The sequence below is a fragment of the Thalassophryne amazonica genome, chromosome 1 (assembly GCF_902500255.1).
Source record: "Thalassophryne amazonica chromosome 1, fThaAma1.1, whole genome shotgun sequence".
Lineage (NCBI taxonomy): Eukaryota > Metazoa > Chordata > Actinopteri > Batrachoidiformes > Batrachoididae > Thalassophryne > Thalassophryne amazonica.
The window spans coordinates 915,478-937,539 of record NC_047103.1 but is presented as its reverse complement, the minus strand read 5'-3'; the positions used below and the strand labels follow the sequence as shown (position 1 = coordinate 937,539).

Here is a 22,062-nt window from a genome sequence, read left to right as displayed (position 1 = left end):
GTGGAAAAAGTTTTAGATCTTTGAGTCCATCTCATACAAAATGGGAGCAAAACCAAAAGTGTTGCGTTTATAGATCATTTGTTTCCCAGTGTAATCTTCACGTGCCTTAACTAAAGCACTCCCTCTGCTGAATCACCTCTAAATTATTTACACATTATTCACTTTGTGTGTTTTTAGAAATCCGCTAGCTTAGCGCAGCTACTAGCTCTTAGCCGGTTTAGCATGGCGGCTTCTCCTGTCTCTCCGGCATTTTTCTGCTCTGGGTGTGAAATGTTTAGTTATTCCTCGGCCTCCTTTAGCAGTAATGGTACTTGTAATAAGTGCAGCTTATTCGTAGCTTTGGAGGCCAGGCTGGGCGAATTGGAGACTCGGCTCCGCACCGTGGAAAATTCTACAGCTAGCCAGGCCCCTGTAGTCGGTGCGGACCAAGGTAGCTTAGCCGCCGTTAGTTACCCCCTGGCAGATCCCGAGCAGCCGGGAAAGCAGGCCGACTGGGTGACTGTGAGGAGGAAGCGTAGCCCTAAACAGAAGCCCCGTGTACACCACCAACCCGTTCACATTTCGAACCGTTTTTCCCCACTCGGCGACACACCCGCCGAGGATCAAACTCTGGTTATTGGCGACTCTGTTTTGAGAAATGTGAAGTTAGCAACAACAGCAACCATAGTCAATTGTCTTCCGGGGGCCAGAGCAGGCGACATCGAAGGAAATTTGAAACTGCTGGCTAAGGCTAAGCGTAAATTTGGTAAGATTGTAATTCACGTTGGCAGTAATGACAACCGGTTATGCCAATCAGAGGTCACTAAAATTAACATTGAATCGGTGTGTAACTTTGCAAAAACAATGTCGGACTCTGTAGTTTTCTCTGGGCCCCTCCCCAATCGGACCGGGAGTGACATGTTTAGTCGCATGTTCTCCTTGAATTGCTGGCTGTCTGAGTGGTGTCCAAAAAATGAGGTGGGCTTCATAGATAATTGGCAAAGCTTCTGGGGAAAACCTGGTCTTGTTAGGAGAGACGGCATCCATCCCACTTTGGATGGAGCAGCTCTCATTTCTAGAAATCTGGCCAATTTTCTTAAATCCTCCAAACCGTGACTATCCAGGGTTGGGACCAGGAAGCAGAATTGTAGTCTTACACACCTCTCTGCAGCTTCTCTGCCCCTGCCATCCCCTCATTACCCCATCCCCGTAGAGACGGTGCCTGCTCCCAGACTACCAACAACCAGCAAAAATCTATTTAAGCATGCCGTAGGTATTAAAGGCACTGCGCTGCGGTGGTTTGAATCATATTTATCTAATAGATTACAATTTGTTCATGTAAATGGGGAATGTTCTTCACAGACTAAGGTTAATTATGGAGTTCCACAAGGTTCTGTGCTAGGACCGATTTTATTCACTTTATACATGCTTCCCTTAGGCAGTATTATTAGAAAGTATTGCTTAGATTTTCATTGTTACGCAGATGATACCCAGCTTTATCTATCCATGAAGCCAGAGGACACACACCAATTAGTTAAACTGCAGGAATGTCTTACAGACAAAGACATGGATGACCTCTAATTTCCTGCTTTAAAATTCAGATAAAACTGAAGTTATTGTACTTGGCCCCACAAATCTTAGAAACATGGTGTCTAACCAGATCCTTACTCTGGATGGCATTACCCTGACCTCTAGTAATACTGTGAGAAATCTTGGAGTCATTTTTGATCAGGATATGTCCTTCAATGCGCATATTAAGCAAATATGTAGGACTGCTTTTTTGCAGTATCTCTAAAATTAGAAAGGTCTTGTCTCAGAGTGATGCTGAAAAACTAATTCATGCATTTATTTCCTCTAGGCTGGACTATTGTAATTCATTATTATCAGGTTGTCCTAAAAGTTCCCTAAAAAGCCTTCAGTTAATTCAAAATGCTGCAGCTAGAGTACTGACGGGGACTAGAAGGAGAGAGCATATCTCACCCATATTGGCCTCTCTTCATTGGCTTCCTGTTAATTCTAGAATAGAATTTAAAATTCTTCTTCTTACTTATAAGGTTTTGAATAATCAGGTCCCATCTTATCTTAGGGACCTCGTAGTACCATATCACCCCAATAGAGCGCTTCGCTCTCAGACTGCAGGCTTACTTGTAGTTCCTAGGGTTTGTAAGAGTAGAATGGGAGGCAGAGCCTTCAGCTTTCAGGCTCTTCTCCTGTGGAACCAGCTCCCAATTCAGATCAGGGAGACAGACACCCTCTCTACTTTTAAGATTAGGCTTAAAACTTTCCTTTTTGCTAAAGCTTATAGTTAGGGCTGGATCAAGTGACCCTGAACCATCCCTTAGTTATGCTGCTATAGACTTAGACTGCTGGGGGGTTCCCATGATGCACTGAGTGTTTCTTTCTCTTTTTGCTCTTTTCAGGGAACTTTTAGAAACCTGATAATAATGAATTACAATAGTCCAGCCTAGAGGAAATAAATGCATGAATTAGTTTTTCAGCATCACTCTGAGACAAGACCTTTCTAATTTTAGAGATATTGCATAAATGCAAAAAAGCAGTCCTACATATTTGTTTAATATGCGCTTTGAATGACATATCCTGATCAAAAATGACTCCAAGATTTCTCACAGTATTACTAGAGGTCAGGGTAATGCCATCCAGAGTATGGATCTGGTTAGACACCATGTTTCTAAGATTTGTGGGGCCAAGTACAATAACTTCAGTTTTATCTGAACTTAAAAGCAGGAAATTAGAGGTCATCCATGTCTTTATGTCTGTAAGACAATCCTGCAGTTTAACTAATTGGTGTGTGTCCTCTGGCTTCATGGATAGATAAAGCTGGGTATCATCTGCGTAACAATGAAAATTTAAGCAATGCCGTCTAATAATACTGCCTAAGGGAAGCATGTATAAAGTGAATAAAATTGGTCCTAGCACAGAACCTTGTGGAACTCCATAATTAACCTTAGTCTGTGAAGAAGATTCCCCATTTACATGAACAAATTGTAATCTATTAGATAAATATGATTCAAACCACCGCAGCGCAGTGCCTTTAATACCTATGGCATGCTCTAATCTCTGTAATAAAATTTCATGGTCAACAGTATCAAAAGCAGCACTGAGGTCTAACAGAACAAGCACAGAGATGAGTCCACTGTCTGAGGCCATAAGAAGATCATTTGTAACCTTCACTAATGCTGTTTCTGTACTATGATGAATTCTAAAACCTGACTGAAACTCTTCAAATAGACCATTCCTCTGCAGATGATCAGTTAGCTGTTTTACAACTACCCTTTCAAGAATTTTTGAGAGAAAAGGAAGGTTGGAGATTGGCCTATAATTAGCTAAGATAGCTGGGTCAAGTGATGGCTTTTTAAGTAATGGTTTAATTACTGCCACCTTAAATGCCTGTGGTACATAGCCAACTAATACAGATAGATTGATCATATTTAAGATCGAAGCATTAAATAATGGTAGGGCTTCCTTGAGCAGCCTGGTAGGAATGGGGTCTAATAGACATGTTGATGGTTTGGATGAAGTAACTAATGAAAATAACTCAGACAGAACAATCTGAGAGAAAGAGTCTAACCAAATACCGGCATCACTGAAAGCAGCCAAAGATAATGATACGTCTTTGGGATGGTTATGAGTAATTTTTTCTCTAATAGTTAAAATTTTATTAGCAAAGAAAGTCATGAAGTCATTACTAGTTAAAGTTAAAGGAATACTCAGCTCAATAGAGCCCTGACTCTTTGTCAGCCGGGCTACAGTGCTGAAAAGAAACCTGGGGTTGTTCTTATTTTCTTCAATTAGTGATGAGTAGTAAGATGTCCTAGCTTTACGGAGGGCTTTTTTATAGAGCAACAGACTCTTTTTCCAGGCTAAGTGAAGATCTTCTAAATTACTGAGACACCATTTCCTCTCCAACTTACGGGTTATCTGCTTTAAGCTGCGAGTTTGTGAGTTATACCACGGAGTCAGGCACTTCTGATTTAAAGCTCTCTTTTTCAGAGGAGCTACAGCATCCAAAGTTGTCTTCAATGAGGATGTAAAACTATTGACAAGATACTCTATCTCACTTACAGAGTTTAGGTAGCTACTCTGCACTGTGTTGGTATATGGCATTAGAGAACATAAAGAAGGAATCATATCCTTAAATCTAGTTACAGCGCTTTCTGAAAGACTTCTAGTGTAATGAAACTTATTCCCCACTGCTGGGTAGTCCATCAGGGTAAATGTAAATGTTATTAAGAAATGATCAGACAGAAGGGAGTTTTCAGGGAATACTGTTAAGTCTTCTATTTCCATACCATAAGTCAGAACAAGATCTAAGATATGATTAAAGTGGTGGGTGGACTCATTTACATTTTGAGCAAAGCCAATTGAGTCTAATAATAGATTAAATGCAGTGTTGAGGCTGTCATTCTCAGCATCTGTGTGGATGTTAAAATCGCCCACTATAATTATCTTATCTGAGCTAAGCACTAAGTCAGACAAAAGGTCTGAAAATTCACAGAGAAACTCACACTAACAACCAGGTGGACGATAGATAATAACAAATAAAACTGGTTTTTGGGACTTCCAATTTGGATGGAAAAGACTAAGAGTCAAGCTTTCAAATGAATTAAAGCTCTGTCTGGGTTTTTGATTAATTAATAAGATGGAATGGAAGATTGCTGCTAATCCTCCGCCTCGGCCCGTGCTACGAGCGTTCTGGCAGTTAGTGTGACTCGGGGGTGTTGACTCATTTAAACTAACATATTCATCCTGCTGTAACCAGGTTTCTGTAAGGCAGAATAAATCAATATGTTGATCAATTATTATATCATTTACTAACAGGGACTTAGAAGAGAGAGATCTAATGTTTAATAGACCACATTTAACTGTTTTAGTCTGTGGTGCAGTTGAAGGTGCTATATTATTTTTTCTCTTTGAATTTTTATGCTTAAATACATTTTTGCTGGTTATTGGTGGTCTGGGAGCAGGCACCGTCTCTACGGGGATGGGGTAATGAGGGGATGGCAGGGGGAGAGAAGCTGCAGAGAGGTGTGTAAGACTACAACTCTGCTTCCTGGTCCCAACCCTGGATAGTCACGGTTTGGAGGATTTAAGAAAATTGGCCAGATTTCTAGAAATGAGAGCTGCTCCATCCAAAGTGGGATGGATGCCGTCTCTCCTAACAAGACCAGGTTTTCCCCAGAAGCTTTGCCAATTATCTATGAAGCCCACCTCATTTTTTAGACACCACTCAGACAGCCAGCAATTCAAGGAGAATATGTCCACATATCACGTGCAATATTATTAATATGTCCACATATCATGTGCAATATTATTAATATGTCCACAAATCACGTGCAATATTATTAATATGTCCACAAATCATGTGCAATATTAATATTTCCACATATCACGTGCAATATTATTAATATGTCCACAAATCATGTGCAATATTATTAATATATCCACAAATCATGTGCAATATTATTATGTCCACATATCATGTGCAATATTATTAATATATCCACAAATCATGTGCAATATTATTAATATATCCACAAATCACGTGCAATATTATTAATATGTCCACATATCATGTGCAATATTATTAATATGTCCACAAATCACGTGCAATATTATTAATATGTCCACATATCACGTGCAATATTATTAATATATCCACAAATCATGTGCAATATTATTAATATATCCACAAATCATGTGCAATATTATTAATATGTCCACATATCACGTGCAATATTATTAATATATCCACAAATCATGTGCAATATTATTAATATGTCCACAAATCATGTGCAATAATAACTTCTTTACAAATCCCTGCACTAATGTCGCCTTGTCACATTTAAACTCCACTTCACATATTGTAAAGAAGATGCTCTTATCTCCCTTTTAATCCCAATCATGTTTATATATATATATATATATATATATATATATATATATATATATATATATATATATATATATATATATACAAGGTCTATTAGAAAAGTATCCGACCTTATTATTTTTTTCAAAAACCATATGGATTTGAATCACGTGTGATTGCGTCAGACAAGCTTGAACCTTCATGCGCATACGTAACTTTTTCCACGCCTGTCGGTTGCGTCATTCGCCTGTGAGCAGGCTTTGAGTGAGGAGTGGTCCAGCCCCCTCATCGTTGTTTCATTGTCAGGAAATGGTGGAATGATTTCGGCTTTTTTTCCATCAGAATTTTTCAGAAACTGTTAGAGACTGGCAGCTCGAAACCATTAGAAAAATTTATCTGGCTTTCAGTGAAAATGTTACGGGCTTCACAGAGAATAAGGAGTGTTACTGTCACTTTAAGGACGGCCCAGAGCGACTGGTGGTGCGCCGCGCTCCGAAGCCGCCATCGACAGGCTGAGTGACTATTTCATTTCTAAACGGATGGCTGTCTGGATCCGTGACCATCGTGTGCCATTTATCACAAGAGCTGGACATCAACCATTTTGTCATGGAAAGCTGAGCGGAGGCTTCGTGCGTCACGACCGATTCGCTACTGGAGCAAGACAAAGGAACACCTCCGTTTTGGTCTCACAGGACGGCTTTGAGATGGCATTCAGACAGCTGTCGGTGGTTTTTGCATCGAGTGATTATCCGAGAAATTGTGGATGTGCCTGGACATGCCAGAACATGTCCCGTGAGGCTTCATCACAGCGTTGCTGTGCACCATGCGGCACCCTCCGCGGAATTCCTCCGCACGTCTGTCTCAATGTGCCAAAAAAAACTGCTGATGTCCACGTCTTTTCACAATTCCTGTGCTAGTCAGACGATGTCCCGGATAAAACACAGCGTCCAGTTTGGAAATGAACGGCACATTCCACTGTTACAGGAGTTTTTGTCATGGAAAGAGCGGAGGCTTTGTGCGTCATGGTGGTGCCGCATGGCGCACAGCAATGCCGTGATGAAGCCTCACGGGACATGTTCTGGCATGTCCAGGCACATCCACAATTTCTCGGATAATCACTCGATGGAAAAACCACCGACAGCTGTCTGAACGCCATCTCAAAGCCGTCCTGTGAGACCAAAACGGAGGTGGTTTTGTCTCGCTCCAGTAGCGAATCCATCATGACACGCGAAGCCTCTGCGCGGCTTTCCATGACAAAATCTCTTGTTAAAAGTGAAATCTGCCGGAAAATGGTTGATGTCCAGCTCTTGTGATAACCAGAGTGTTATGTGCTGGGGTGTTTGGCTGGCTTGGTTTTTGTTTTCTGTTTCTCCCACCAGGTGGTATGCATTCAGGACTGAGTGGCTGAGCATTAGGACCTCACCCTGAACACCTGAGGCTTGTTTTCACGTGCAGGTCATCAGGACTCACAGCTGTGGTGTATTTTGTCTTAATCAGAGATTGCTGCATTTAAACCTTGAATGCACAGTGTGTGATTGCCAGAGACTCGACCTTGTGAGCAGACGTGTGAGTTTGACGTCAGGAGAACAATCTCACCATCACGGACGCAGAGACCGCTCCAGGTTTGACGCCACAGTCTGTGAAGGAGGATTGGGTGAGGTCTCACGCTCTTCAGCACACTTCCTGAGGTAATTTGGTTTTGGTGACTTTTATGAAGTAATGACAGTGGATTCGGTGTCCCTCACACCTTGTGTTATTGAGCTGTCACGTTATGCTAATTGTCTAATCAGCTTCTGCTGCAGTGGAGATTTGAACTGAGTTGTTCCGTGCCTGCAGGGTGAGAAGCTGATATATATTTAAGCCAGGAAGTGTTTGCTGATTGTGTGCACCTTTGAGTTGTGTCTCTCTGTGTGGAGTTGGACTCACCTCATGTTTTCTTTCTTCACAGACTCGGTTTGTCGCGGCCACCTGGGGGGTGTCGGCGGGGTCCCTGGGTCCGAACTGCTGTGGCTCCGGACCGTTTGCGCTGCTGAGAGTGCGCCGTGTTTTCACCTCACCAGACCACGGACATTTTTGGTTGTTTATCACTAAGCTCACTATGATTATTAAATTCTGTTATCTTTTGAACCGTGCTCTGCTTATTTTATGCTGGGTCCTGTCAAACGCTGGGTCGGTGCTCCGACTGCGTCCCACACATAACACAGAGAAATGGCACACGATGGTCACGGATCCAGACAGCCATCCGTTTAGAAATGAAATGGTCGTTCAGCCTGTCGATGGCGGCTTCGGAGCGCGGCGTGCCCCACAGCCGCTGGGGGCTGTCCTTAAAGCGACAGTAACACTCCTTATTCTCTGTGAAGCCTGTAACATTTTCACTGAAAGCCAGATAAATTTTTCTAATGGTTTCCAGCTGCCAGTCTCTGAAAAAATTCTGATGGAAAAAAAGCCCAAGTCATTCCGCCATTTCCTGGCAATGAAAATCCGCCGAGGGGGCTGGACCACTCCTCAATCAAAGCCTGCTCACAGGCGAATGACGCAACCGACAGGCGTGGAAAAACTCACGCATGTGCACGAGGGTTCAAGCTTGTCTGACGCAATCACACGTGATTCAAATCCATATGGTTTTTGAAAAAAATAATAAGGTCGGATACTTTTCTAATAGACCTCGTGTATATATACATGCATGTGTGTGTACATATACACATACATATTCTATTTCTACCTCATTTCTTATGTCTTGTACTGTTACAAGTAGTATTATTATTGCTTATCTTGCATACGCTGTTTGATGCACATTTTCCTCTACTTGCACCCACCTTGTGTTTTTTAAGAGCTGACGTAACGTGTGAATTTCTCCTCTGTGACATCAATAAAGTTTATTTTTATCTTTATATTAAAACACACACACAAAGAATAAGAAAGAAGGGACAGAGCCACCGAGGTGCCTGGTCTTGAGAACAGGGATGGTAGGTTTAAAAGCTTTTTTATCCCATGGGAGGTGGTTCCATGTTCCAAATGGAACCACTTATTACTGAGATGCAACAGCCTATCAGTGATTTTACTCTTCACCTAGATGAGCGCAGTCTACAGCATCAAAGAGGTCAACTGACCAAAGGCTGTCTTCATCAGAGTGTGCAGCTGGTTTCAGCTGAAACAATTTAGGGGCAGCATGTTTCTACTGGATGGAAGGAACCAACAGAAATGTACCATGTGAAACTGCTGCCTGATTCCCAACAGCTCACCTGTAAAACTCCTAATTTTGTGACTCTATATATAATCCTCCATCACATGGTGCTTCAATTTAACAAGATTTGGTTGAATTACTTAAACAATTAAACTGTAGTTATGAAAGTATTTCTTGGAGATGATGAAATAAACTGGCAGCAAAAAAATAAACAAAAAATAAACAATTTGTTCAAAACATAATTTCCCACAAAGAACCAACATGACTAAAGTTAGCAAAACTCTCATTGATTTGACCTTTACAAATAGAACAGAAAGTGTGACAAAGATGTATAATTTAATTACAGGTCTGTTCGACCATAACATGGTTTAAATTGTTAGAAAACTTACAAAAAAACAAAACAGTGCTGGTACGCGCTGTAGTCCAAAGCGAGAGCAGAGATGGCAGCACACAAGCCAGGTTCATCTCAAACAAGTGAGTTTAGGCTGCTGACATCACTTACTTTAACCCCTTAACGCCCATCGTCGCATATATGCTACAATCTCTGACTCAAATATGCAACTTACCAAACTGACCTGTATGTCTGTTGTCACAAATTTGCAACATACCATCATTATTATTATAACATTATAACATAAAGTCATTACCAGAATACCCAATATTACCATCTAGTTTTTGTGCAAAAGTGAAATTAATAATCTCAACATTATTTACCATCTACTTAAAGGCAAAAACACACACAAAACATTTTTTTTATATACAGCTATATAAATTTGGGCATTAAGGGGTTAATATTAATAATTGTATGAATGTGATAGAGTTTAGAATTGAATAGATTACTGTCATCATACAAAATGTACAAAAAGATTGGAGAGAGCATCTCCTTTGTCAGTGCAAACAGATAAAGTAAAAAAACAACAAAAAAAAATACTGTAAATAGGTGTAACATCCTATAGGACAGTGCAATGAAAATCTCTATGTACAAAAAGAAGAATATATTCATATGTAAATACAAATATGTATTTACAGGCAAAGTACATTTTTCCTAGGGTTAGGGTTTTATATACACACACACACACACACACACACACACACACACACACACACACACACACACACACACACACACACACACACACACACACACACACACACACACACATACACCAACCTCAGACTTAGAAACAGACTTCAGTAGAAAATATTCAGCAGGGACAAGTAATGAAACCTGAAGCATGTGGATCTTTTAACTGTGTTCACTTCAAACTCCCTGCCAAACACACACACACACACACTCACACACACACTCACCCAGTAGCAGCAATCTGTGGGTTGCTTTGTACGTCTGTCTCTCTCTCTGCAGTTGTTTCTCAATCTTCTTGTTGGCTTCTCGCTTTGCTTTCTCATCCAGTATTTCTTCGTCTGTCTTTCCACCCAGACAGCCCATTTCACCTGGAACCAGTGACGCCAGTTAATAAGACAATGAGTTCACCAAGTAACCAACAGACATCTTAAAAACACAAAGTCAAATCAGAATCACTGGCTGCACTGGAACCAGTAACAGTAAGGACTTAAGAAAGGTGGAAACCGGGACCAGCTTGATAGTTAAGACTGACCTGGACCAGGAACAGCAGCTGGTTACGAGTTGAGACCTGATGCACTTGTATCGCAGCAGGTCAGTTAGGTTGTCGAATGTTGTCTGTTCATTCTCCGACTAAAGTCCACAGACTGAAGGAGCAGCAGCAGGTGAAGGTCCAGTGAGGGTTTGGCGGTCTTCAGTCCACCGTCTATGTTGTGGTTCAGGTGAAGATTTCTGTTCAGTTCACAGACAACCTGAAACCTGAAAGCTTTAGTCTCTTCTCTCCCCTCCTCCTCCATCCACTCTCCTCCTCCTGTCTCTTTGCACCTCGTTAACGATGTCTCATAAGTGACTGTTTTCTTTTGGGGATTTGCTTTTTTCATCTTGTGCCTGTTTTCTGCCCAACAAGCAGCACCTAAGTTCACAAACAAAATGCTTTCATTCACTCTGCAGAATCATCATCAAGACTCACATCCAGAGAACCAGACATGGTCAGGGACATGGGTCATCTGGGTCAGAGCTGGGTCACCTCATAGGTGCAGTCATGACAGAAAAAAAAAAAATCTAAATCTAAGATCTGAGGAGCCTTTGTGCAGAATCCAACTTGAGGAAGTCCAGGGTGGAAGACAGAGTTTGACCACAGAAAACCAGTTAATGTTGATTAAAATTAAGACTTTACTGTCTCTCACATACACACACACACACACACACATACACACACACACACACACACACACACACACACCCTTGGTGAACATGTATAAAGGCCCCTTCACACATAACACGAATGTGGCCAAATGGTGCACGAATGAGGATTTGAATGGCACTCGTGAAAAATCTGAGTCGTACTTGAACGTCTCGTACAGCAGTTGGCACAACCGTTCATCCACAGCACATGCACTCCATATTTGCGTCGCGCTCATGCTGTAATCCCAATGGAACAGCGGTCAAGATGTCAACATGAGGTCGTACTGCCATCTGACCACATTTGTCTGGTATGTCATATGCAGGCTGGACCACTCGGACTGCGGTCGAGGGGCTGCATGAACTGCTCGGCCATGTCAAACCCTGGCCAAATGTTGCAATCGAGCCAGCAGCCGAATGAGGGCGAATGGCGGGTGAACGCCCATTCAACCCACACTTGGACAGAGTCGAGGTGCCACTCACAAACTTCCAACAGCAGTTGCAGGGCACTTAGAAAATGTGAGCCCTTCTGCACAGCCAGCACGAATGTACTGCCCAGGACCCCACTGTTGAGGTGTGGTCTAGGTGGCAACAGCTCAAAGGGCGATCAGTGTGTCATGTCCATGACCCCCCCCCCCCGAGCACCATGAATGATGTGTGAGTGTGTCTTGTCCCCCCCATCCAACAATGTCAAGGTACGGCCGAGGTGGTGAAAGCTTGAATGGCGAAAGCTCAAACGGCAGCCAGAGTGTAGTGTGATTGCTGTCCACACCTGGACAGGCTGTCATGTCCATGACATCATTTAACACATACATTGTCATTCCCTCCCATGGGTTACACACATGTACCAGTGGGGACAGTGACAGGGGCATGTCGCTCGTCAGTGATGTCATGTCTGTATTGACATGATTACACGCAATGCCATCCACTACTGTTATGCGTTTGTCAGGGGACCATGGCTGACATGTAATCTTGTCATGGGTTGGATGTCACTTGAAATCTAACAGGGAGGGAGCTGACCATGGCCCACGGCCAGTGACTGTGTTACTGCAGCTCTTTGCGCTGCTCCACATCGCAGTTGCCACGTCAGCACAACGCAAAGCTGGGGAACACATATGGTCACATGTGCTCCAATCACCTATGTTCAAGGCACGGTGGTGCACACATATGTGCAAACAATGACGACACGGGGAAAAATAAAAACAAAAGAAATCACCTTTGGATTGCCCCAGCCACATCTCAGTGCACACAGCGATGACCATGCAGCCAGGCTAGGCCACGCCCACCATGCAAGTTAATAGTCCACATGACACAGTGACCTTCGGTGCGCCGTACGCCAAGTGGCCAGAGACAGCTGGACGTGTGGACCCTCTATGTGGCTGGCTGATGCGAGCGCACGGACACCTCATGTCTGTGCCACTCAGACCTGCTCCAGGCTGGTGGCCCACAGCAGCTGTGAACTTTGCTGGCCTGACCTCTGGTCACTGCGTGCATGAAGGAGAGAGTAATGTTTTTATTTCACTTTTTTCATCTCATTCATGTAATTTCATGAAATCCTTGTTTACATCCATTAGTATGTTTGAAGACCAAAAAGGAACAGAAGGATGATAATTCTTGTATTCTCTGCTCTTTATAACAGGAATTAAATATTTTAACAGACAGAAAGAAATCCATTTGTTTCCTTAATTCCAACACAGACACCATCCCAGCATCAATTAAACATCATTACCACTAACATGACTGTGGAGATAAACTCTCTCCACCTAGTCCTGGGTCTTCCCCAGGCTCTCCACCCAGATGGACATGCCTGGAACACCTCCCTAGGCAGTGTTGTAATGTAACGAAGTAGAAAAACTGCGTTACTGTACAACCTCGATAATTATGACAGACAGACGTGGGGTTGTGGTTTTGCTGGCAGCTGTCTTGCCAATTTTCCGATTGATTAGGGCAGCGCATAACCCTAACAGCAGAAGCCCAACTACCATAAAGACAAATAAGAATAAATCCTTGAGGTCTTCCATGGAGAGTGGTGCTAAGCATGCGACGCACCATTCCTTCCAGGTGTCGAGAACATAGCCTGTGGGATAGGTTCCTTCTGGGCATGCAGAGTCCTCCAGCCCTGATTTCCTTATTGAAAAGATGGTGTCAATAGTGTTGAGAGACCGGCAAATCAATTCCATGGTTATTCAGAATGCAGTTCGAAGAATTCACAGTTAGTCAGCTTGGGAATCTGGTCACATTCCTCCCCTCTCTTCTCCTCCTTTCTGCTCTCTATCTCTGCTCCGACCTTCAAAGTCCCAGCTTCACCACATTGTGAATTCTTCAAATTAAGATTTGGATTAACCATGGAATTGATCAGCTGGTCTCTCAATGCTATTGACACCATTTTTTTTCGACAAGGAAATCAGGACTGGGGGACCCTGCGTGCCCTGATGGAACCTACCCAGCGGGCTAGGTTCTCGACGCCTGAGAGAATGGAGTGCGACATGCTTGTCTCCACTCTATGTGGAAGACACTGAGGATTCATTTCTATTTGCTTTTATGGTGGGAGGTTTGGCGCTGACTGGTTTGTGTGCTGCCCTGACCCACAAGAATATTAGCAACATGGCTGCTACCAGAATCTTGTCCCCTCATCTGTCTGTCATGATAAATAAGTTGGGCAATGCTGTGTAATTTCAGACTGCGTGAACTCTTGATCTCAAATGCAAAATGGATACCATCTTGTAGCATATCACTGCATGCAAAGGAATGTGCTGCTGAGAACCAGAGAATATTCTTCATAAATTTGGACTCTAGACAGTCAGAGGTGCAGTAAATGGAATTCTGTATCTCTCAGCCTAACATCAACATGGCAGCCTTATCGGCTCCTGAAGGTCAAATGCCCTGCTCTTCCCCCAGAAGGATCTATGGCTTTGGTGAAGGAATTTGGCTCCCCCTTCTCATCTATCTACACCCCTCCCCCCAGCCTGCTGTTGCCTAGCAAAGTCAGACTAAACACACACGGACAGAAACTGACTGAAACTTAACTCATCTGCACACGACGCATGTCTCTCTCTCTCCATCCCTATACCCCCCCCCGGTCTCTCTACTCCCCTCACCCTGACTTCCTCCCTGCCACCTCAAAGGCAGCACGGTTTTTACTGCTGCAGCCTTCAACTCCCCAAGCTGGGTGGTGAAGGCCCTCCTGCTGCGGCCTTCACGCACTTTGCCAAATTCGGTTGACGGACTGCTTCAAGTTTAGTGCACATAAACAATGTCAAATATATATGTGTTGTCTTTAATTCTAATGTGTGCCATTTTTACAGTAAACCTTAATAATTGTGGTTTAATTGCAGTATTTTGTCTGATGTAATTGGAGTGTAAACGTAATTTTGTTGTTGTTGCACTCGTGTAATGACAATGACAATAAATCTCATCTCTCTCATCTGGTGAAGTCAGGAGTTTGAAGGTTGGAGACAGAGATAGAGACAAGAGGGAGAAGAGAGAGGAGGAGATGAGACCACCCTCGCCGGTGTCCCAAGCCTTATGAAATAACAAATAATGAAAATAATGAAGAATGAAAGACAAAAGTTTTCACTTGTCTTTCATCATTCCACGCAGTTCACCATAAAATGAATTGTTAAACAGCTTGAAGATGTTTGAACATATCTCATCCACATGCCGATTACCTAAAAAGTGTACGTGGGTGTGTGACATTATTAAAAAGTTCACTGTAAGTACGTAATATTATTGTAAATATGTTAAAATGAGATGCATGACACAAGAAAGTGAAAACACTTATGTCTGTTGTGGTCCACTTAAAAATCAAATGACAAAATAGAAGTAATAATAAAACTAGGACTGCGAGCACTGATTGACAGACCCTTGTGTCTGCGCAACCGCCCTGTTTGGAGTAGACAAATGGTGCAAGAGACTTTTATACATCTATGCAAGTCATATGTGTCCCAATTTTCGTCTCCCCACTCAAAACAACAACAACAAAACTCTATGGGGAGGGGTTTTTGAATGTTGCAAGGGGGCGTGAAAGACGCATTTTGCCCCGATTATGGGCAGTGCCCCAATCACATGTAAGAGGTTGTCATTCTTGACCTGTGTATTAATTTTCATGATGATATGACAAAATTAAAGCCATCAAAAGGAAGAAGGTAATTTCATGGTGAAGGGTTCAATCAATCAATCAATTTTTTTTATATAACGCCAAATCACAACAAACAGTTGCCCCAAGGCGCTTTATATTGTAAGGCAAGGCCATACAATAATTATGTAAAACCCCAACGGTCAAAACGACCCCCTGTGAGCAAGCACTTGGCTACAGTGGGAAGGAAAAACTCCCCCTTAACAGGAAGAAACCTCCAGCAGAACCAGGCCCAGGGAGGGGCAGTCCTCTGCTGGGACTGGTTGGGGCTGAGGGAGAGAACCAGGAAAAAGACATGCTGTGGAGGGGAGCAGAGATCGATCACTAATGATTAAATGCAGAGTGGTGCATACAGAGCAAAAAGAGAAAGAAACAGTGCATCATGGGAACCCCCCAGCAGTCTACGTCTATAGCTGCATAACTAAGGGATGGTTCAGGGTCACCTGATCCAGCCCTAACTATAAGCTTTATCAAAAAGGAAAGTTTTAAGCCTAATCTTAAAAGTAGAGAGGGTGTCTGTCTCCCTGATCTGAATTGGGAGCTGGTTCCACAGGAGAGGAGCCTGAAAGCTGAAGGCTCTGCCTCCCATTCTACTCTTACAAACCCTAGGAACTACAAGTAAGCCTGCAGTCTGAGAGCGAAGCGCTCTATTGGGGTGATATGGTACTACGAGGTCCCTAAGATAAGATGGGACCTGATTATTCAAAACCTTATAAGTAAGAAGAAGAATTTTAAATTCTATTCTAGAATTAACAGGAAGCCAATGAAGAGAGGCCAATATGGGTGAGATATGCTCTCTCCTTCTAGTCCCCGTCAGTACTCTAGCTGCAGCATTTTGAATTAACTGAAGGCTTTTTAGGGAACTTTTAGGACAACCTGATAATAATGAATTACAATAGTCCAGCCTAGAGGAAATAAATGCATGAATTAGTTTTTCAGCATCACTCTGAGACAAGACCTTTCTGATTTTAGAGATATTGCGGTAAATGCAAAAAAGCAGTCCTACATATTTGTTTAATATGCGCTTTGAATGACATATCCTGATCAAAATGACTCCAAGATTTCTCACAGTATTACTAGAGGTCAGGGTAATGCCATCCAGAGTAAGGATCTGGTTAGACACCATGTTTCTAAGATTTGTGGGGCCAAGTACAATAACTTCAGTTTTATCTGAGTTTAAAAGCAGGAAATTAGAGGTCATCCATGTCTTTATGTCTGTAAGACAATCCTGCAGTTTAGCTAATTGGTGTGTGTCCTCTGGCTTCATGGATAGATAAAGCTGGGTATCATCTGCGTAACAATGAAAATTTAAGCAATACCGTCTAATAATACTGCCTAAGGGAAGCATGTATAAAGTGAATAAAATTGGTCCTAGCACAGAACCTTGTGGATCTCCATAATTAACTTTAGTCTGTGAAGAAGATTCCCCATTTACATGAACAAATTGTAATCTATTAGACAAATATGATTCAAACCACCGCAGCGCAGTGCCTTTAATACCTATGGCATGCTCTAATCTCTGTAATAAAATTTTATGGTTTCTGTACTATGATGAATTCTAAACCCTGACTGAAACTCTTCAAATAGACCATTCCTCTGCAGATGATCAGTTAGCTGTTTTACAACTACCCTTTCAAGAATTTTTGAGAGAAAAGGAAGGTTGGAGATTGGCCTATAATTAGCTAAGATAGCTGGGTCAAGTGATGGCTTTTTAAGTAATGGTTTAATTACTGCCACCTTAAAAGCCTGTGGTACATAGCCAACTAACAAAGATAGATTGATCATATTTAAGATCGAAGCATTAAATAATGGTAGGGCTTCCTTGAGCAGCCTGGTAGTAATGGGGTCTAATAAACATGTTGATGGTTTGGATGAAGTAACTAATGAAAATAACTCAGACAGAACAATCGGAGAGAAAGAGTCTAACCAAATACCGGCATCACTGAAAGCAGCCAAGATACGATACGTCTTTGGGATGGTTATGAGTCATTTTTTCTCTAATAGTTAAAATTTTGTTAGCAAAGAAAGTCATGAAGTCATTACTAGTTAAAGTTAATGGAATACTCAGCTCAATAGAGCTCTGACTCTTTGTCAGCCTGGCTACAGTGCTGAAAAGAAACCTGGGGTTGTTCTTATTTCTTCAATTAGTGATGAGTAGAAAGATGTCCTAGCTTTACGGAGGGCTTTTTTATAGAGCAACAGACTCTTTTTCCAGGCTAAGTGAAGATCTTCTAAATTAGTGAGACGCCATTTCCTCTCCAACTTACGGGTTATCTGCTTTAAGCTACGAGTTTGTGAGTTATACCACGGAGTCAGGCACTTCTGATTTAAAGCTCTCTTTTTTAGAGGAGCTACAGCATCCAAAGTTGTCTTCAATGAGGATGTAACACTATTGACGAGATACTCTATCTCACTTACAGAGTTTAGGTAGCTACTCTGCACTGTGTTGGTATATGGCATTAGAGAACATAAAGAAGGAATCATATCCTTAAACCTAGTTACAGCGCTTTCTGAAAGACTTCTAGTGTAATGAAACTTATTCCCCACTGCTGGGTAGTCCATCAGAGTAAATGTAAATGTTATTAAGAAATGATCAGACAGAAGGGAGTTAGGGTAAGGGTAAGGGTTGATATCAGCATGCTGCCACATGGACACAATTACTTGTAGCTTCACGGTGGTCAGTGCATATGCTCAACAACTTCTTCTGCATGTTTTACAAGTGTAATGAAGTTGATGAGGTTAACTATGTGACATCAGTACCTGTTAAAGTATAAATAGGATATTTCCTGTTACCACCGGGGGCGCTATGAGTCGGTGGAAGTTATATATGCAGATGTTCAGGGTTGAGCCCGCATCATGAAGGATCTATGATGACGTATGTGGGCATGACAGCCGTTCGAAGTGAAACGGCGTGCTCCAAAACGCTCGCTAAAGTTTGACAAAACCAAGCAGCCATGCCTTTTGACGTACAGAAATTCTTTTGATAACTTTTGATCAGCATGGGGTGATGATGATGTGTACCAAATTTGAAGATGATGAAATCCATAGGACAAGTTCGTTCAAATGTAAGGCGTGAAAATAGCCAAAAATGGCAAAAATGACCACAAAATCAAAGTAAAATCAAAATGGCCCACTTTCTGTCGACATTTCAACACGACGTTAAGAGACTTTTTGTGCATCCCAGCATGGTGAATATGTGTACCAAATTTCGTGATGCAATAAAAAAAAAACTCCAAAAGGGGAGGGTTTTTTGAAAATTTGTAGGGGGCACCATTTCACCATTCCGCTGCAACCATGTGTGCGACCCCCAAAAATATCGAATTTCAGATTTGGCCGGACGACTTTGCAAAGTTGGATGAGTTTTTGAGCATGGGAAAGGGCCAAAATGTGGGCTTGAAAAGTGTCAATAATAATAATAGTAACTAGGACTGCAAGCAGTCATGTCTGCACTACCGCCTCCCTGGGCTAGCGCATCCCCGTGTGACCAGATGTGGGCAGGTGTGTACAGGGGCTGACCCTCATCACACAGTTCAAATTTCAAGCAAATCAGTCAGTGCATAAAGGAGTTATGAGATGTTGATGGTTCATCCATTAGGGGGTGGTCAGAGCACAAAAAGAGGGTCCAGGTGTGTTCAAGGGCCAACCATAATCACACGTGAAGTTTCAAGTCAATCAGGCAAAGAATGAAGTAGTTATCATGTTACGGGCATTTCCGGACTGAGGTTAGTGTTGGGCCAGCTAGTGTGCCCTTAGCATCGGCCTAGAAATGCCGGCTGTGGAGGACAGCTTTCGGACTGTGGTTAGGCAGAGGAAGCCCCGTAGTGCTTGGTGCCGGGTTGTGGTACCCCGATCACTCTCGCCACTGAAAACTGTGAATCGGTTCTCCCCCTGGATTTGCCTGATGTGAATTCTTGAGCCCACAAGTGACTTCCACTCCTGTCTCCAGGCCAAAATGCCGGACTTTAGTGATAGGGGTTCTATCACCCGCAAAGTCTGGTTACAGAATGCCAGCTGACATTAAATGTATTCCTGGGGCCAGAAGTCCCAACATAGCATCCCATCTTAGGGTGCTGACGCTGCAGAAGGGAAGACAGACTAAGAAACATGACATGAGATATAGTCACATAGTTATTCACGTCGGCACCAATGATGTCAGGATGAAGCACTCAGAGGTCACAAAAATGGACATAGAGAGGACTTGTGACCTTTTCAGAAAGATGGGTCAGCATCGATTAATAGGTCCTCTGGTCCCCTTTCCTCCCGGGGTACTGATGAAGCGTTTAGCAGGCTGACATCATTAAATAGGTGGCTGGTGCAATTTTGTAGACAGCAAGGCTTTTAGCTTATTGATAACTGGCGTTCATTTTGGGTCCGCTGTGGCTTGCTGATGCCGGACGGCCTCCATCCTACTGGGGAAGGCGTCGCCATCTTGTCTGCGAACATAAATAGAGCTCGACAAAGGGTAACATTAGGAACTTACAGCAGGCCATGGAGGAGGTGATTAGAGACCATGCAAGGATTATGACAAATGTGGATGTGGAATCCATTAGCTTAGCAGGGAAATTAGTGCAGAAAATCCACTATGGTGATAGTGCAGTTTATCTGCCAGGGAGGGAAATTAAACAAGTTGAGACTGTGGCCTGTTTCTGTAGACGTGTCCATAAAAATCATAGAGGGATATGCTTTGCAAATTTAATACCCATTACTACAAAAGTGTTCAGAATAATAGTAGTGCTATGTGACTAAAAAGATTAATCCAGGTTTTGAGTATATTTCTTATTGTTACATGGGAAACAAGGTACCAGTAGATTCAGTAGATTCTCACAAATCCAACAAGACCAAGCATTCATGATATGCACACTCTTAAGGCTATGAAATTGGGCTATTAGTAAAAAAAAAAAAAACAGTAGAAAAGGGGGTGTTCACAGTAATAGTAGCATCTCAAACTCAAAACTATTATGTTCAAACTGCTTTTTTATCAATCCTGTGAATCACTAAACTAGTATTTAGTTGTATAACCACAGTTTTTCATGATTTATTCACATCTGCAAGGCATTAATTTTGTTGGTTTGGAACCAAGATTTTGCTGGTTTACTAGTGTGCTTGGGGTCATGTCTTGTTGAAACACCCATTTCAAGGGCATGTCCTTTCAGCATAAGGCAACATGACCTCTTCAAGTATTTTGACATATCCAAACTGATCCATGATACCTGGTATGCGATATATAGGCCCAACACCATAGTAGGAGAAACATGCCCATATCATGATGCTTGCACCACCATGCTTCACTGTCTTCACTGTGAACTGTGGCTTGAATTCAGAGTTTGGGGGGTCGTCTCACAAACTGTTTGCGGCCCTTGGACCCAAAAAGAACAATTTTACTCTCATCAGTCCACAAAATATTCCTCCATTTCTCTTTAGGCCAGTTGATGTGTTCTTTGGCAAATAGTAACCTCTTCTGCACGTCTTTTATTTAACAGAGGGACTTTGCGGGGGATTCTTGCAAATAAATTAGCTTCACACAGGCGTCTTCTAACTGTCACAGCACTTACAGGTAACTCCAGACTGTCTTTGATCATCCTGGAGCTGATCAATGGGTGAGCCTTTGCCATTCTGGTTATTCTTCTATCCATTTTGATGGTTGTTTCCATTTACTTCCACGCGTCTGTTTTTTTTTTTGTTGTTGTTGTTTTTTTGTCCATTTTAAAGCATTGGAGATCATTGTAGATGAACAGCCTATAATTTTTTTGCACCTGCGTATAAGTTTTCCCCTGGCCAATATACGTTTTAATCAAACTACGCTGTTCTTCTGAACAATGTCTTGAACGTCCCATTTTCCTCAGGCTTTCAAAGAGAAAAGCATGTTCAACAGGTGCTGGCTTCATCCTTAAATAGGCGACACCTGATTCACACCTGTTTGTTCCACAAAACTGACAAACTCACTGACTGAATGCCACACTACTATTATTGTGAACACCCCCTTTTCTACTTTTTTTTACTTTACTAACAGTCGTTCGAAGTGAAACGGCGTGCTCCGAAAAGCTCGCCAAAGTTTGGCGAACCCTAGCAGCCACGCCTTTTGACCTAATTACGTTCTTTCTATAACTTTTGATCACCATGGGGTCATGATGATTTGAAGATGATTGGATGAAATCCCGAGGACAAGTTCGTTCAAATGTAAGTTGGCAAATTAGCAAAAATTTGCTCAAAATCAAAATATTAAATCAAAATGGCAGACTTCTTGTCGACATTTCACCATGACAGTAAGAGACATTTTTGTGCGTCCCAGCATGGTAAATATTTGTACCGAATTTCGTGAGGCTACGATGGAAAAAACCCCTATGTGGAGGGGTTTTGAAAAGTTCTAGGGGGCGCTATTTCACGATTTCGCTGCGACCTTGTGCGCGACCCCCAAAATATCGAATTTCAGATCCGGCCGGACGACTTTGCAAAGTTTGGTGAGTTTTTGAGCATGGGAAGAGGTCGGAATTTCGATTTCAAAAGTGAGAATAATAATAATAATAATAAACAGCGCAATTACAATAGGGTCCTCGTAGGACTTTTTCCTACTCGGGCCCTAATAATAACTAGGACTGCAAGCAGTCATATAC

The 22,062-nt window shown here is 42.3% G+C and overlaps 1 protein-coding gene across 1 annotated transcript in view; it reads right to left on the bottom strand.

Annotated features, from left to right (window-relative positions):
* Positions 1–10,709, bottom strand: part of LOC117521565 (guanine nucleotide-binding protein G(olf) subunit alpha-like) — a 126,815-nt gene extending 116,106 nt beyond the window's left edge. The window contains exons 1-2 of the mRNA XM_034182920.1: positions 10,670–10,709; positions 10,365–10,505 (exon numbers count right to left, since the gene is read on the bottom strand). Coding sequence (XP_034038811.1) covers positions 10,365–10,500 — 136 coding nt within the window. The 5' untranslated portion in view covers positions 10,501–10,505; positions 10,670–10,709. The remainder of the gene's footprint in view (positions 1–10,364; positions 10,506–10,669) is intronic.
* Positions 10,710–22,062: the final 11,353 nt, after the last annotated feature.